Source organism: Notamacropus eugenii, chromosome 7 (assembly GCF_028372415.1).
Source record: "Notamacropus eugenii isolate mMacEug1 chromosome 7, mMacEug1.pri_v2, whole genome shotgun sequence".
NCBI classification, from domain to species: Eukaryota; Metazoa; Chordata; class Mammalia; order Diprotodontia; family Macropodidae; genus Notamacropus; species Notamacropus eugenii.
This window is the reverse complement of record NC_092878.1, coordinates 27,230,586-27,248,136: the sequence shown is the minus strand read 5'-3', so window position 1 is coordinate 27,248,136 and position 17,551 is coordinate 27,230,586. Positions and strand designations below refer to the sequence as shown.

The 17,551-nt window shown below is 38.7% G+C and overlaps 1 protein-coding gene across 1 annotated transcript in view; it reads left to right on the top strand.

Annotated features, from left to right (window-relative positions):
• Nucleotides 1-17,551, top strand: part of INO80 (INO80 complex ATPase subunit) — a 113,226-nt gene that overhangs the window by 51,789 nt on the left and 43,886 nt on the right. The window contains exons 17-24 of the mRNA XM_072622729.1: nucleotides 1,622-1,706; nucleotides 2,108-2,225; nucleotides 2,790-2,875; nucleotides 3,990-4,157; nucleotides 4,511-4,644; nucleotides 5,707-5,774; nucleotides 6,727-6,820; nucleotides 7,061-7,238. Coding sequence (XP_072478830.1) covers nucleotides 1,622-1,706; nucleotides 2,108-2,225; nucleotides 2,790-2,875; nucleotides 3,990-4,157; nucleotides 4,511-4,644; nucleotides 5,707-5,774; nucleotides 6,727-6,820; nucleotides 7,061-7,238 — 931 coding nt within the window. The remainder of the gene's footprint in view (nucleotides 1-1,621; nucleotides 1,707-2,107; nucleotides 2,226-2,789; nucleotides 2,876-3,989; nucleotides 4,158-4,510; nucleotides 4,645-5,706; nucleotides 5,775-6,726; nucleotides 6,821-7,060; nucleotides 7,239-17,551) is intronic.

The window sequence follows — 17,551 nt, the reverse complement described above, 5'->3', positions numbered from 1 at the left end:
CGTTAATTGTGTCTGTAGTTTAGTCAGTTTCAGAAGGCACCAAAACTATACTTGGAGCCTCATCTCCCACAGTTTAGCAAACTTATTTCTAGCCAGTAAGAACTGTTGTAAAAAGCTAGAAGAAGCTAGAATATTTCATTTGCAGATGAAGAAATGAGTTTTTATTAAATAAATAGAAGATGTTTAGGAACAAGGCGATGTATACTTATTTAGAGAATATGGACTAGACCTATGATTTCATTGGTGTAGATGACTCCCAGGAGAGGAGATGCCCTCTGCCAGTGCGGGTCAATTTAAGAGAGGTTCCTAGAACAAAACTGTCAAAAACACCACCTCACACTCCCAAGTATGACCTGAAGCAGATTGAAATGTAATTGGGAAATTGTAGCAAAATAAATAAAAATACAACAAAATGTAGCTTATAGAGTATGTTTTAAAACCTACATTTAATGTGTAAACCACAAGAGTCCTCCCCCATTTCTGTTTGGGTGTGGTGCCCCCCAGAGCACTGGGGAGTAAAATGACTTGTCTGTGGGCATATAGTAGATGTCAAGATTTGGGGCTTCAGAATTGGTTTTTCTGGCTTTGAGACCAACTCTGTCTTTTCTACACCATAATTTGCTGGATTACGTAAAAATTAAAATTTTGTTTATAGCAAAATGACTATAAATCAAGATCAAAAGAAAAATAACAGACTGGAAAAGAGTTTTACAGCAAATACAAACTTAAAAAGTTTGTCAAGGGCAAAACTCCATCCCTAATGAAAAACATTCAACTCATTTGAACAGTTCTGATAAAGAGAAATAAAAATGTCAATAACCAGTTGAAAAAATGTTTACTCTCACTCATAAACAAAAGCACATTTGAACATTCTTGAGGTTCTACTCATCAATTTGATCAAATCAAAACTTTTTTAACTCTTCCACACACATACATCAGAGACATTTCAAACCTCATTTTGAAGCCCTACCTGCGCACAGAGAAGTGATGTCATGTTTTAGATGAGCCTGACGGAAAGTGTTTCTCATAGAAGAAACGTAGAAAAATTCCATTTAACATTCATTCACAGAAATAATTTTTCTTCCTAGGAAAGATCTGAGCTTTTTCATACCATCTGGTGGCCCAAATGTTATATCAGAGTGGTCGATCCCTTTGTGGTTTTCTTTTGTCAAGCTGTAATTTTATTGACATCTTTCATTTTTACATCAGTTCATTTCCCCGATATCCTTTCCTTGTCCCTGACCTAGACAACCAGCCAGCCCTTGTAACAAATACTAAAAGAAAAGAAATATTGTGGGAAGGTTTTCTGGTGGAGGGAGGGGGGGTTCAGGAAAGAGTTGAGCAAAACTAACCTATGCATCATCTAAGTATGACAGTATATGCTATGTTCCACATTCCTAGTTCCCCACCTTTGAAAGGAAGGGTGAGGAAGATGCATTTTCAGGATTTTAGAGACAATTCATAGATCAAAACTGATCAGAAGAGTATATTCACATGCTTTTTGGATGATTTGGTACTTCAGTAGAATGACACACAGTGTGAATTTTATTGTGCAGTTTCCAGTAAAGAATTAGACAATAGACACTGCACTAACTTAGGTCTGTGATGTTCTCTTTGGCAGTGTTCGGTGGAAGATCCTCTTGCAGTTCCAGTGTCGGAATCGGCTTCTGCTCACAGGGACCCCTATTCAGAACACCATGGCTGAGGTGGGCACTGGGCAGGGAACAGAAATGTCTGCATTTATCAACGCAGCATCCAAATTTTGTGACATGTGCCCACTGCCTTCTGGCAGTGTCTTCACCATATAGTCTTGAATTAAAGAAAGACATCTAGACACTTAAGAGCTAACCTTTTTCATAAAAGGAAATTGATTCCTTTCTACAATAAATCTGAAGTGAGCAAAAGCTAATTTTTTTATAAACCTGGAAATATGTTCTAGTGCAGATAACTCCATATACCTTGTCCTTGGAGAGGGAAGCACACGTGGAAAGACTATGGACTATAGTGACGTGAAGAATGCCTCTTGACACTTAACAGATCTGAAGATGTTTGGTTAAAAAGCACTGTCTCTTCATTGATAGTCATTTTTCCTTCATTTTACTCCTAGCTTTGGGCTCTACTGCATTTTATCATGCCAACGTTATTTGATTCCCATGAAGAATTTAATGAGTGGTTTTCCAAGGACATTGAGAGCCATGCTGAGAACAAATCTGCCATTGATGAGAGTAAGTTATCACTGAATCTTCTCATTTTTTCTTCATCAACCAATGTAAGGAACCTCATACTTGTGGATTTTTTTCCCCCTTTAAATTGAGTCATTGTGAAGAGTCCTTTTTATCTCAGCATAATAGAGAAGAACCATAATGGTTTTTTGGTTTGTTTTGTTGATTGTCATATGTCTTAAATAGGTAATATTAAGGTCAAAGGTGGTAACTTTTGAACAGTATAGCATATTTTTTCTTTGACAGCCGATTTAGAGCATTGAACAGGGTAGAAAAGGAGTGTGTGTGTGTGTGTGTGTGTGTGTGTGTGTGTGTGTGTGTCTCAGACTTATAAAAGGTTTTTTTTTTTCCAGAGGAGACCATTACTACATATAGGCACACTAATAAGAAACACTATACAAGTTGGGTTCCTATTTCACGACATTTCATGTTCCTCTTTTACATTTGGTATGCAGGCAAGTAGCATATGAATGCTACATCAGGCAGGGAATGGAGAATCCTTGTGTTTTTGGCTCTTTGTGCTAACTCTAAATTGTCTGCTGTTGGGGGTATAACCTGTCATTTCAGATCAATTGTCTCGATTACACATGATCTTGAAGCCATTTATGTTGAGGAGAATCAAGAAGGATGTGGAAAATGAGTTGTCAGACAAGGTGAGGAGAGAGCATTTGGGGGTATCCTTGTCCCTCTGCTGGTATAGCACTGCCCTTCTGCCCTGAGCTTTGTGGTTGGTTTTCATTTCCTGGGCAGCTCTGCTACCAATGTTTCTCTTTTCCTAGGTGAAGGGGGAGCTGATGGTTAATGCCCTTCGAATTAACTTTGTGTTCACTAACTTCTGTTTATTTATCCACTTTAGTTCTCTCCATATTTATCGTATATACACTTACATGAGCATTTGTTATTTCCGTATTAGAATGCCAGTTCCTTGCGAGTTGGGATTGTAGTATTTTTTCATATTTGCATACCCAGCATGTAGAACAGTACAGTACCTGTAGTATGAGACAGGTAGGTAGTAGGTATGTCAGTGGATAGAGTCCTGTGCCTGAGCTTGCGAGAGAGAGAGACACATGAGACACAGACACACACATACATACACACACACACACACACACAGATATTTGTAAAGGGCTTCGCACAGTTCATGGCTCATAAGAGGCACTGAATGAATGCTTATCTCTCCCTACTTAAGCACAGTACATGAGTAATCAATATTTGTTAACTGATGCTCTTGTTTGATGGTGTCAGCAAGGATCCTTTATTCCAAAGGAAAGGAGTAGGAAGTGACCTTTCCCTTCCATTCCTCGTTGATTATTGTGGCCATTTGTGGTATCTCATGACTGATAAGCCACAACATCCACAAACAAATTAAGCTGAGTAAAGAAAATAGAACTTAACTAGATAAAATCCAAGAGTAAAATATCTCACACTAAATATATTCTCATTATATCAGTGAACCTATGGCTCTCTTTGTGCCGGATTGTTTGTCTTTCTTCTACATCATCCTTACCCAAGTACTGATAATGAACTTTGACTAAAAGAACAGTGGAATAAAAGAAAGTAGTTTTAGTATTCGTGCTGTTAACTTCAAATCAAAGAAAAGCAGCTCCTTCATATAGTATCGTAAACCCCAAAGTTAGAATTGTGGTCTCTACATGTTGAGTATTTCTTTATGGCATATTCTGATTTACGTGTATGTGAAATTTTATTTCGCTGTTGATCTTTTAAGAAACAGCATGTCTACACATGAATTTTTTTGCTCCTTTTCAGATTGAGATTTGGATGTATTGCCAGCTGACTAGTAGACAAAAACTGCTGTATCAGGCACTAAAGAACAAAATTTCCATTGAGGATCTGTTGCAGTCCTCAATGGGCTCCACCCAGCAAGCACAGAACACCACCAGTAGCCTCATGAATCTGGTCATGCAATTCAGGAAGGTAAGGCCTGCCTAATACTAGGGCCAACCACCTCCAGAGCTATACCAGCTAATGTCACACCAAACCTCATAGAACTTTATTAATAGAGATTTAAGATTTGCAAAACACTCTAAAGTCTTGTAAGGTATCTCTACATATTGAATTGCACCCTAATTCTAGTGTAGGTAGAAGATCTCATGTTTATGACAAATATTTCACTGATCAAAGACAAGAGAATGGGAAAAAATGTTGGACATAAATGGGAGTCACTAAATATTGAAATTTTCCTTTACCCGTTTACCTGAATGATTGTTTTCAGCATAATGTGGCAACTTCATCATTTAGCTGTTTTTTGAGTGATTTCTTTCTTTCAGGTGTGCAATCATCCAGAGCTCTTTGAACGACAAGAGACGTGGTCCCCATTTCATATCACTCTAAAGCCATACCAGATTTCCAAGTTTATTTATCGTCATGGACAGATCAGGGTCTTTAATCATTCACGGGACAGGTCAGCAAATACCAACCTCTTGTTTACCTACCATTATAAAAAAATGGATTTTGCTTTCCTAGGATTTGGGATTTATGTCATAATTCTTTCAGATCAGAGTTTTGTGCCCAAGAAACATGTATGTGTGTGTGTATGTGTACACAGAAAAATAGGTGAGCCACAGGTCTTCATGTACCTATGTTGAAAACTGTTTATGATTTTTTTGTGTGTGTGCACGTATGCGCACGCACTCTTATGTCTCTTTGGCAGAATGTGTTCTTGTCACTAGGGGGTAGCTCATTTTGTTCATGGAATAGCATTTGTACTTTCCCCATGTTTTTTCCTGTCCTATGAGTACTGAGTTCCATTAAACAAATTTACTTTCTCTGGAGAATAGTAGTGGTAGAGTGGCAGGGTAAAAGTTTAAGTTATCATAGAGCAGATGTAAGCTACATTGTAACACGTTTTCTACCATATATATTATGGAATAAAGAAGAATCTGGTGGGAAGAAATTTGGAACTTACTCTTCCCTTACTCCTGATATGTCATAGAGATTTCTTTCAAAGGAAATGCATTCCCTGGGAGAAGTTGAGGACACTTGCTATAAAAAGATAGCAACGTATTGTTACCAAAGCAGTTATGACTGTCCTCGTAACTAATTATCCGCTTTAGTGTGCTGGAACCAAAACTTAGCTGTGTTGCTTGGATACAATTTACTTTTTCTAACCGTGACAACACTTACCTATTAATTTATCTAAAGTAATGGGTGAATAACAGACCTAAGGTGCAGAGTCCCTTTTTAACACAAGTTGTAATACTTGTCTGGAATTATGTTCTTCCAAAATACGGTACAGAAACAAGACAAAACACTTTTCTATTCTGCTGCCATTTTCTTTGCTGAATGCTTTATATTCTTTGGACTACATGTAATTTTTTCCTGCTTGATGAAACTAATAAGTTACTAAGCCCTAGAAAAAGTGGGAAGAGAGCAAAGCTTGAAAATATTCTGTAGTTTGAGGAACCTACCATAGTTAACTAAAGTTGGTATTTCACCTTTCCTTTTAAACTGTTTTGTTTTATAGGTGGTTAAGAGTTCTTCTTTCACCATTTGCACCAGATTATATCCAGCAATCCCTCTTCCACAGGAAGGGTAGGTATCTTGGTGTTAAATAGGAAGGCATTTGAAGAATTTCTCAGCATATCAATTGTTTTATTTACTAAGTGTTATAAAAGAGATTGATTTCTCTGTAGAGCAGATTTGGCTCAGCTCCTTGGCCTATGATTGCTATCAATTTTTTTAAAACAATTAAATAATCTTAATTGAGAAGGTTTGGGGTAAAATATTCTTTCCAAGTCATTTCATGACTTTTTCGTGTGGCTTTGCTGTTCACTTCTTCAGTGTTCTATCTTGTGTGAAGCAAAACAATTTCCCTTGGGAAAGATTAGGCTTTTATATTCGTTGCATGAAATTTTTAAAAGTTTTACCCCCTCTCCCATCATGAATTACTTTTCAATAAATAGCTAGGCTGGAATTTCGTAACAGGAATGAAATCTTAGCTGTCATATTTGTCCAAACGTAGGCCATGATTTTTCTCCAAATCTTATTTCTATAAAATCTGAGTGTGGTCTCCTGTTGTCTTACCCTTTAGTGTTACTGCTCATTTGCTTTTTTTAGTCCTGTCTGGCTCTTTGTGACCCCCATGTGGGGTTTTCTTGACAGATATCCTGAATTGGTTTGCCATTTCCTTTTCCACCTCATTTTACATATGAGGAAACTGAGGCAAGCAAGGTTAAGTGACTTGTCCAGGGTCACACACCTAGTATCTGAGGCTGAATTTGAACTCAGGTCTTTCAGAGTCCAGGCCCAGCACTCTTATCTACTGTACCTCCTAGCTGCTCATGTTTTTTCTTTAAAAGATCTCTTTAGGGGATAGCACTCTGTAGATGAAGGACAACCAATGTTTGAACCATTATGGTAGGCAAAAATCCTTACTAGCATGTCCTAATTCCTGGGATCCTCATTTTAGCAAGACAGCTTGGTGCCCTTTTCTCCGCAATTTCAGCTTGCTCTTGGGATTAACATCCCCAATTTGTTACTCCAGGTGTTAATGAAGAAAGCTGTTTCTCTTTCCTTCGATTTATTGATATGTCACCTGCAGAGATGGCAAACCTCATGCTTCAGGGACTTTTGGCAAGGTAAGCAAAACTTGCCTGTTGGACTAGTGGCAGGTAAATTGGAAGGTTGGTTGATTTAAAAAAAAAAAAGAGTTGGTATAATTATAATTCATGTGTAATCGGGTGTGTTTTCAAATGCTTGTCCTTCACAAATGAGATGTGTTCATATGCCACAAACAGTATGCGAGGTTCAGTCATTATGAAGCCTTGAAGCCTCTCCTTGGAGCACTGAACAAGCACATTTGCTATGGTTTATTTCAGATGGTTAGCTCTTTTCCTGTCTCTGAAAGCCTCCTACAGGCTCCATCAGCTGCGTTCCTGGGGAGAGCCACAAGGGGAGAGCCAGCAGAGTCCTCGCCATCTGAGGAATAAGGATTTCCTCCTTGGGGTTGATTTCCCCCTCTCCTTTCCTAACCTTTCCAGCTGTACCTTGTTACAGGTAAGCCATAGTTGTCACCACTCCTTTGTGCTTTCCCTTGTGACTGATGAGGGAAGCAGACACGGTTCTATCCGGGTACAGGCACGTTGTTTGTATCTAGAGCCACTCATCAGTTTGGGCCAGTTTGATGGCAGGAAGACTTCAAGGATGTTTTGGTGGTTTTTTTGTAAAAGTGATGGATAGAGATATGTAAGACCGTTGGTTGTAGATGAGGGCAAAAAGAAAGCGAAGTCTGTACCTTAGAAGAGCCTTTTGAACTCAGATAGGAGATATAGTAGGTGGAGCCCTGTGCCCGGAGTCAGGAAAACCTGAGTGCATCTCACTGCCTCAGACACATTTTCTAGCCTTTCTGCCTCAGTTTCCTCAGCAGTAAAATGGATGTAATAATAGCACCTGCCTTACAGGGCTTGTTGTGAGAATCAAATGAGGCAATGTCTGTAAAATGCTTTGCATACTTTAAAGTTCTCTATAAATATTCTCACCATTTTAGGTGGAAGATCTGGGCTTTCTGTGGTTGCTGCTCTGGGGAATTGTGTCGCCTCTCCCCTCTCATGTCCAGAGTGACTCCTTTTTAGGATATTGTTTTTCCATTTCCATCATTCTGTCTTGCCCCCTAAACTGCCCTTTTTTTTTTCCCAAATAAACCCTTCATGAGAGATTTTCGGATAAGACTGAGAAAGCAATTTTTTACCTCATTCTGGTAGCTTCGTAGGCTCACTCTTTCCTTTCCCATTCTCCAATAGCTATTTTAGGGTCATGTGATTTTTATTTTCATTTTCTGTTAATTTGGAGGCAGTATACTCTTTTGTATGGATTTATTTAAATAGGACAGGTGTGTAGGGAAATTGGTGCCCTTTTAGGATGATCATTCTTTTCCCTTGGATACCAGAAGGGGAAATAGTGAGTGTCTAAGTCTCACTGAACAGGACAGCTTGCATCATCACCTGATGAAAATCAATTATCATCGTTATTATATTGGAATTACTTGATAACAAAGCATATATTCCTCTTATAGTTTGTGTTACGTCTAGTCTGAATTTGTAGTTTTGTTTTGAGGGGTACAATGTGACTCCAGATATATCTGAGTCAATCAGTACATTGTTATTAAAAACTTATTATATATCTGTATTTCATGGTAGTTGCTGTGGATGGTACAAAAAAATATGACATACTCTACCTTTTCTGTGGTGTTTGTAACCTTTTTGTGAAACGATAACTAACAAGTCAAGTTTTGCATGATAATCACCATCCGTTTAATGAGGGATGTTTGTGATAATGAAGTGCACTTCAGTGTTCTGTGGTATTTACATGACCAATACTTTGCCATCATGTTTTGTTATTCCTCACAATCAACAAAAAACAGTGAGTCAGACAAGTTATCACCCCTATTTACAGGGTGAAAAAACCTGTATCAGAGAGTTTGAGGGAAGTAAATGAAGTAAGGCAATGAACAGAAGGGCTCAAAGAGAACTTAGAACTTCTAAGTCACGTTTTCTGAAACCTTTGATGAGTGAATGGATCTAGATAATGGAATATCTGCTTTTCCTGAGCCATCAGGAATTTGTGGTGTTCTGAAACAGGTGGATGGAGGGTTTGAAGAGGATAGGTTTTAGATAGTCACATCAGTAGACTTTCCTAATCCTTAAAAATTGCATTGATAAAGCTCCGCCTCACTGTTTAACTTGTTCCTTCTGACGTAAAGCTCCTGCCTCATCGCCCGGGCTCTCAGTTTGGATGTCATTCTTGGTTTCTCCCTCCCTCATACTCAGCTCCCATGTACAGTCTGTTGTATTCCTTATCATTTCTGCCTCCGCAGCATCTCTTGTATGCGTCCTGCTTTCTCCTCACAGGATCACCTCTTGCCTGGACTATTGCAGTAGCCAAAGGGGCATCTGCCTCCTTCGTTCAGCTGCCAGAGCGATTTCTCCAGTGGCTCCTGGTTACCATCGGAATCAAGTAGAAACCCTCTGGTCTTATTGTTCTTTCTTCCACTTTATTCCCCAGCGTGGACTTTGTCATCGAGCTGTTGCTCTCCCTCACACTTGATACTGGATCTTCGGAATTCCTGCCTTTTCACCGTCCCATCCCTAGAATGCTCCTCTCGTAACCTCTGCTTCCTGACTCCCTGACCTCCTTCAGGGTTCAGCTCAAGTCCTACCTTCTGCAAGAGCCCGTTCCCAGGCCCACCTCCCCACCCCCACCAATGGTGCCTTCACTCTGAGATGACCTTGTATTTACACTGTGTAGATCTTTATGAAAACAGTTATTCATATGTCATCTCCCCCCTTAGAATAGGAGCTTGAGGGCAGCATGGTGCCTGGTATATAGTAAGCACTTAATAAACACTTATTATTGCTGTTTACTGTCATTACAACAAAACTTTACCCAATATGATAGGGATCCCCAACTTCTGGTACCATTTCACCAAACCTGAGGAAACTCTGTAGACTTGCGTGAGTCAGAGAGACTTTTTGCTGCTTCTCATAGACTTTAGGGGCCATAAAGCTTGCATGAGGCCTTTAAGGTAATAAACAGAACAAGTATCCATGATGCATAATATATATACCTGGAACTTCTAACCTGTATACATACGTAGGGCCATGATAACTGTGATCTTTTTTTTTTTTTTTCCTATTTCCCAATCTGGAAATGTGCCAAGAAATAGGTGGCTGATCCCACTTTGTGAGCATATTGAACATCTGTATTTGAAGTACTGCTGTGTGGCAGTTAGTTTGACAGCATGCCTTTCCATTCTGGTGGTGCCACCTAGTTAGGTCTTGTGCCATCCCTTGAGGCGAGCTTCTCGCAGACGTTCTGCTTGGCGGTGTGGCGTGCTGAGGCCCGTGTCTGCGCGCTGTGTGTTTAGGGAGGTCAGAGGGCGTGTGTCCCTGTTTTCTGTGCTGTGCTCAGAGCGACAGTTTTCTGACTGACAACTACAAAGGCATTCAAGTTAATGAGACTGAGGAGAGTAAACTGAGTGATTAGGGGAGAGGACCGTAAAGCTTTCTGAGTATTTAATGCTCCATTTGCCCCTCTCTGGAGAGGGGGTTTGGTGCAGACTTCACTTCGTCACGGTGTTTCATCTGTCAGTGCTTCTGTCTTGGGTACGGTGGAGAAATGTAGAAACTATCACTGAGAAGCTCATGAGCTGTAGGGCCTGGTGTTTGTCCCCCGAATGTAGCCAGCCGAGCAAGGTAAGTCATGAAGACGCAGTGACACTTTCTTCATATAGAATGTACAATAAAAGTCATTTTTGTGGTCAGAGTAAAGTAAGTACACACTAAATGAAAGTAGACAATTTCAGCAAAAAACAATAAATTCCAATTTTATGGTGAATTGATAAAACTTAACAGAATTCCAGTGATTTGGTTCCTCTCTAGGCCTCAGCACAATATTAGTGCACTTTCCTCTGCTTACTACTTAGAGAGATTCTTATCTCGAGTCCCAGATTTCTTCTGTTTCTCATATGGCCGCCTTTGACTTCCTGAAAGATACTTCTACTAATCCCTAACTTTTCCTGAACCAAAAGTTTTTCACGTTCTTACTGTACCTCTAATTAGTCATTGTCTCTTTTGGAGTCATGTGCCTCCTCTAGGAAGTCTTCCTAGATTAATTTGTCCTAACACTACTGATACTTTTATCCGTTGTGTCTTCAGTTTTAATTTTAAAAGTACGTTTGTTTTGTAGGTTTCTTTTATGCTTAAAGAGATCTATGTATGTCAGATCCTCTTTGCCCCAGTACCCAAAATTAGATTGAAAATTTTGCACCGAAGCTCTTGTCTTGTATTTCTTAGAGATTATAAGGGTTCTAAATAAATATTGTAGACCTTTATTGAAAGCAAGAGTTCTTCGGAGGAATTTCTTATTTATCCTTTTAAAATGAGGTGGTGGTCATCTGACGAGCTCTTATGACTTCCATCTTGCCTGTTAGTTTCACCAGCATTGTTTGGTGTTGTGAAGTCTTTCTAGTCTCTGTGATTGGGATCAGTAATGCAGAAAGGAAAGTGGAGTTGACTTCTAGTACATCCTGCATGATGTCTCTGACAGGGGAGAACTCCCATCATTGATAGAAAATGCCAGAGAGTATATGGGGAATGCTGATATGACTCATAACTTCTCAACAAATAAATTGAATCCTCTTTCTGTTTATACATTGGGAGTGTTTATTTAATGGATTTGTTAACACTTGTGTTCTATAACCTTATTCCTTTTGTCACCCAAAAAGCTCTATGTTCTCAAGAATTTTCTATGCCCTATTTTATCTTAAGTGAATGCTTTGTGAGGAATGTTTCATTTAATTATTTATGCTCAAGTAATATTAATGTTGGACCTTTGAAAACATCTAGTTAACATCTAGTTAAACTTACAGCCTTTTCAGGCTATGGGTACCTACAGCCTTTTCAGGCTATGGGTACCTACAGCCTTTTCAGGCTATGGGTACCAATGTTTGAACTCAGACAGCACTGTGAGGTTGTGACAGATATTTAATTAACTGTGTGAGAAATCTGCTAGTATAATCTATTCTAATTAAATTGTTTGGAAAATTGATAATGAAATCTAAAAGTTTATTTAACTGGAGCTCTCATTGCCATTTACTTCCCTTTCCCCTTTAGTTTTCTTCCTAGCTGTTTTAACTTGTGTCCTCAGTTCAGTGGTTATTTAATATTTTCTTGACTTATTTAGTCTTTTAGTTTCAAGTTGTTGAGTCATTTTTCAGTTATGTCCAACTTTTTGTGACTTCTTGGTGTTTTCTTGGCGAAGACACTGAAGGGATTTACCATTTCCTTCTCCAGGTCATTTTACAGATGAGGGAACTGAGGCAAACAGGGTTAAGGGAATTGCCTAGAGTCATACAGCTGTTAAGTGTCTGGGGCCAGGAAGAATTTTGCTAACTCCAGGCTAGACGCTCTCCATGTTGCCACGTCGTTAAAAGTACCCAACCCTTTATGTCGATTTCTTTGTAGATTTTTTTCTGCATTGTCATCACCACCAACAAACATTTATTGAGTGAATACCATATATAACACTGTACTAAATGCTCTGCAGTACAAATTTTGGGGAGATAATACATATAATAGTGTTTCAAAACTCAGGTTGTGGTTCACAGAATTATAAAAAGAGCTGGAAGAGATCTCGGGAGATGTCTACCTCAGTCCTCTCATGTTACAGATGAGAGCATTGATGTTCATGGAAAGGAAGTGATGTTCTTGCCCGATGGTCATGCAGATGGCAGGTTACAAGACCAGGATTTGAGCCTAGGTCCTTTGTTGTTTTATATTAGTTCATTAGAACATTGAGCTCTCTTTCTAACCAAGCCAGGTGATCTTTACATTATCTGTTGTTGGTCCTGGATGGCTTAGGTTCAAATCCAATCTGAGACACTAACTGTGTGATTCTGGATAAGTCAGGTAATAGCTATCTGCCTCAGTTTCTTCAACTGTAAAATGGGGATAATTATGGTTCCTATTTTCCATGGTTGTCCTGAGTATCAAATGTGTTATTTGTAAAGCATTTCACATAGTGCCTGGCACATTTCCTTCTTTCTTGTCTGCCTTTTTCCTTGTTTCCCTTCCCATATTTAAATGGATGAATAACTTGGGACTCTGTTTAAATATATCACCAAGTCCTTAGAATCTAAGGATGGTTTATGGTTCATTTCAAACTAAATTGTAAGGGATTAAGTGATTGAAAGGATAGAAATTGGAAGCTTGTCAAACACTCCTCAGTTAAAAAAGCTCAGACTCAGGGTTTCTGATGTATATTTGGAAGAGTAAATGCTTTGGTGGGTAAAAAAAAGTCAAATCCCATGGATTTAGAGCCAAGAGCAGTCTTAGAGGTGATGAATGTCCAAGTCCTTCATTTTATGGATGAGAAAACTAAACCCCCCAAAATAAATGACTTTGGATCACATGACTCCAAGCCCCACAGTCACCACATCTGGGGGTGTAGCAAGTTAATTTTATACCGACACCAAAGAATTCTGGGACTCCTTTACCTACTTGTTTTCATTGTTCCTGTCTTCTTTACACATCTGGAGGCTAGAAAAGAGCACGATGTTAATTAAATGAATGGTTCGCAGGTTTTATAAAGACATTAAAAGTTGAAGTTTTTATCCTGGAAATGGAAAAACAGTGGAATGATTGGACTCTCTTCAGGTACATGAATTGAGTTTTATGTAAGGAGGTTATCAACCAGTTCTTGGTTCCCATGGAAGACATGGGTTTGACATGTTACAAGGCTTGGTTTGAAATAAGGAATCATATGCAGTTGATATAATTAGAGTAGGATGAAGTTCTTGCAAGAGGGATTCCTTGCAGATGATGAAATTCTCCAATTGCTCCTCTTTGAATTTAAGATTGTCCTGATTTATTTCATGAAGTGCCAGAATACTACAGGATTTCTTTTTTTGGAGATATCTCTCCCTTAAAATCTTCACAGGAAAACTCAAAGGGTAAAAGAATGCCTGTTTCTGAAACTGTGATGTGCAGTTGGAAGCCTGTTGAGTTAGTCCATCACTTACATGTACCTGGAACTGGCCCTGTAAATGGACAGTGGGCCAAGTACAGCATTGAATAAGCTAAACTGATTGCATTTGGACTGTCCACTCCCAATGGGCTGTCTCCTACAAAGCCCCTCCTTTTATTTTTTTAATTAATATTTAATTATAAACTCTTCTTGATGTGTAAAATAACAAGTTTCACTAATGTATGGGATCCTGACAGTCGTTGCTTCACTGTTTTGGAACCATTCCTCTGGCTGAACTTTTTGACAAGCAAAGAACATTAGTTTTTGTCTGGCATTTAGAGAAGTTCTTAATACCCAAGAAGTGGTTTGAGTTTTTGTTTTTTTAATTTTTTCCCCCAATTACTTATAAAAACAATTTTTGATCTTCATTTTTTTTATAGTTTTGAGTCCCAAATTCTCTTCTACTGTGCCGTCATCTCTCCTCCCCAATCCCTCCCTCCCCATTAGTTCTTTCTCTGGAAGTAATTAGCATTTTTTATCATAGGTCTTTTAGAATTGTCTTGAATCTTTGTATTACTGAGAATAGCTAAGTCATTCACAGTTAATAATTGTACGGTATTGCTGTTACTGTGTACAGTGTTCTCCTGGTTCTGCTCATTTTACCCTTCATCAGTTCATTTTGTCTTTCCAGGTTTTTCTGAAAGCATCCTGCTCATCATTTATTAGAGCACAATAATATTCCATCACAGTCATATACAGCCATTCCTCAGTTGATGGGAATTCCTTTAATTTCCAATTCTTTGCCACTACAGAAATAACCATTATAAATATTTTTGTACATGTACCTTTTTTTTTCTTTTTTCCTTAATCCTCAAACAGACCTTGTTGTGGTATTGCTAGGTCAAAGGGTATGCACAGATTTATAATCATTTGGTCATAGTACCAAATTGCTCTCCAGAATGGTTGGATCAGTTCACAACTGCACCAACAGTGTATTTGTGTCCCAGTTATCCCACACCCCCTCCAGCATTTATTGTTTTCCTTTTCTATCTTAATCACTGGTCTGATAGATGTGAAGTGGTACCTCAGTTATTTTAATTTGCATTGCTGTAATCAGTAGTGATTTAGAGCATTTTTCATATGACTATAGATAGTTTTGATTTCTTCATTTTAAAACTGCCTGTTCATATCCTTTGACCATTTATCAATTGAAGAATGCTTGTATTTTTATACATTTGATTCAGTTCTTTATATCTTTTAGAAATGAGGCCTTTATCAGAAACACTTGCTGTAAAGATGATAACATGAATTTGAATCCTCACTCTTGAATTTCTTATCTTTGTACCCTTGATCAACTTTACCTCTGAATCTTTGTGTCCTCTTCAGTAAAATGAGTGCATTTTACTAAAGAGGTCTTCTCTAGCTAAATCTTTGAGCTTGTAATTAACAAATATTTGCAGAACATATACAGTTCAACAAACATTTAATAAGTACCTACTGTGTACAGAGCTCTGGGCTTAGCACTGGAAGAGATCCAAAATTAAGATGTAACACTAACCATACTTTTGTGGAGTTTATGGTCTATTTCTTTAGAAGGATATCATAATACACAATAATTCATGATAATTGTCTTTAGAGAACCAATGTGATATAGTGAATACAGACCTGAATTTAAGTTCTCTTTCTGACAGGTATTGTGACCCTGGGCAAACTTCTTTTTCCCCTAGGCAATTCTTAAGATTATAAATTGCAGAGAAGTTGTTTACCTACATGAATTGAGTGAATTCCCTCATCATGAGTTTGTGTATTAATAAAATCACAGGGTCCAAGACACCATCTTAGTTGCAAATGTGCCAAACGTGCTATAGAATTATGCGTACCCCTTGACCCAGCAGTACCACTTCAAGGTCTTGTATTCCAAAGAGATCAAAGAAAAAATGGAAAAGGAGCTATATATAGAAAAATATTTATAGCAGCTTTTTTTGGTGGCAAAGAATTGGAAATTGATGCCTGTCAATTGGGGAATGGCTGGACAGTTTTTGGTGTAGGATTGTGATGGAATGCTATTGTGCTCTAATAAATGATGAGCAGGATGCTCTCAGAAAAACCTGGAAAGCTTTAAATGAACTGATGAAGAATAAAGTGAGCAGAACCAGGAGGACATTATACACAGTGACAGCAATATTGTACGATGATCAGCTACGAACGACTTCACAAATGAGTTCATTTGTCATCCAAACCTGAACTATTGTTTGGAATTGTAAACTGTTATTCCTTATTTTGGGAATTTGTCTTGGACTGCAGATCTAACATGCATTCCATCTTCACTTCTTCTTCAGCAAAAGAAGAAACATATATATACCTCTCTCCGGATTCCTATGAAAATACACAAACCTTTTCTGTACTGTAACAGGAAATGCTTCATCTGCTTCAACTTCCTTTGTCTTTTGGATCTGTCCTCTACTTTCTGAACAGAGATACATTTACCACAGAAGGGATAAATTCAGGAACTTGTAGCAGGGCGTCTTTTGCAGATAAGCCCCAACTCTATGAATGGGAAGACATCATATAGACATCCTGGGCAGTAAGTGCATGGTACCAGCTATGTCTACCTCTGCCACATGGGTGTTCTTGTTGAAACAAATGGCATTCTCATGTGTCAGTTGACTTTTGTTAACTTTTCTCCAATTCCAGAAGTTTTATTATTAGTGGAAATTATAGAGAAGCAGCATAGTTTTATTGTGTAGTAGTAGAAAGTAGAACAGACTTGTTTACATTCCTAAAATGTATTGATTATGTTTGGAAATTGTGTATAGAGGGTATATATAAACAGTTACCAAAACTTATTTTCAGAATCATTATTTAGAAGGGTAAAATTAACAGTATGGGGCAACTGGGTAGCACAATGGATAGAGTGCTGGGCCTAAATCAGGAAGGCTTCTCCTCCTGAGTTGAAATCCAGCCTTAGACACTTATTAGCTGTGTGACCATGGACAGTGACTTAACCCTGTTTGCCTTAATTTCCTCATCTGTAAAATGCGCTGGAGAAGGAAATGGCCAACCACTGCGGCATCTTTGCCAAGAAAACTCTGAGGTCACGAAGAGCGTGACTGACAAATAACTAAACAACCACAAAATGAAGAGTAATCTTGGAGAGCGGCTAGACTGAGAGTCAAGGGAAAAGGAAAAAACACAAAATAGGAAGAAAAAAACCTATGTATTCAGACAGCTAGGTGGGAGGAAGAGTCACTTCCCATAGGGCTACCTTAGTTTCCCCCTTGTTTGGGCTCCTTAAGTAATGATTACTGGTTTTGAGCAAGATGGAAGTCAACAGCTCCATTCTTCCTGATAAGAAGTAGGACCACCAGGCATTGCCACTTGCACTACCTCCATCTCTTCCCACCTCTGTTACGGAAGTAGCCTGAGGCCCTCTGGGCCCTACTGCTCACCCCACCATCATCACATTTTCTGCATTTGAGGCTTTCTGTCTGCTCTACAGCTAAGCTTCCTCCAGTTAGAGATTTGTATACCTTGGTCTGGTGTTTGGGCCATACTAAGCACATAGTAAATGCTTTTTCACACATTCATTGAAACAAGTGTTTATCCTGACTTCCCCCCATACATTGTATATAGTCAGGTTCTTCTCAGAGAAGCAGAGTTAGAGCTCTTTAGTGAGGTGCTCATCCTCTTTTCCAGCACTTTATTATTAGTTTTGTCCTCTTGTAGTAGAAAAAATGTATATGTTTCTCCTCTCCACTCCTCCCCCTTCTTTTCGTCTCTACCCTCATCTGGAGTAACAAGAGTGTAATTTTCTATCAGCAGTACAGATGCTTAAGTCCTGACATTTC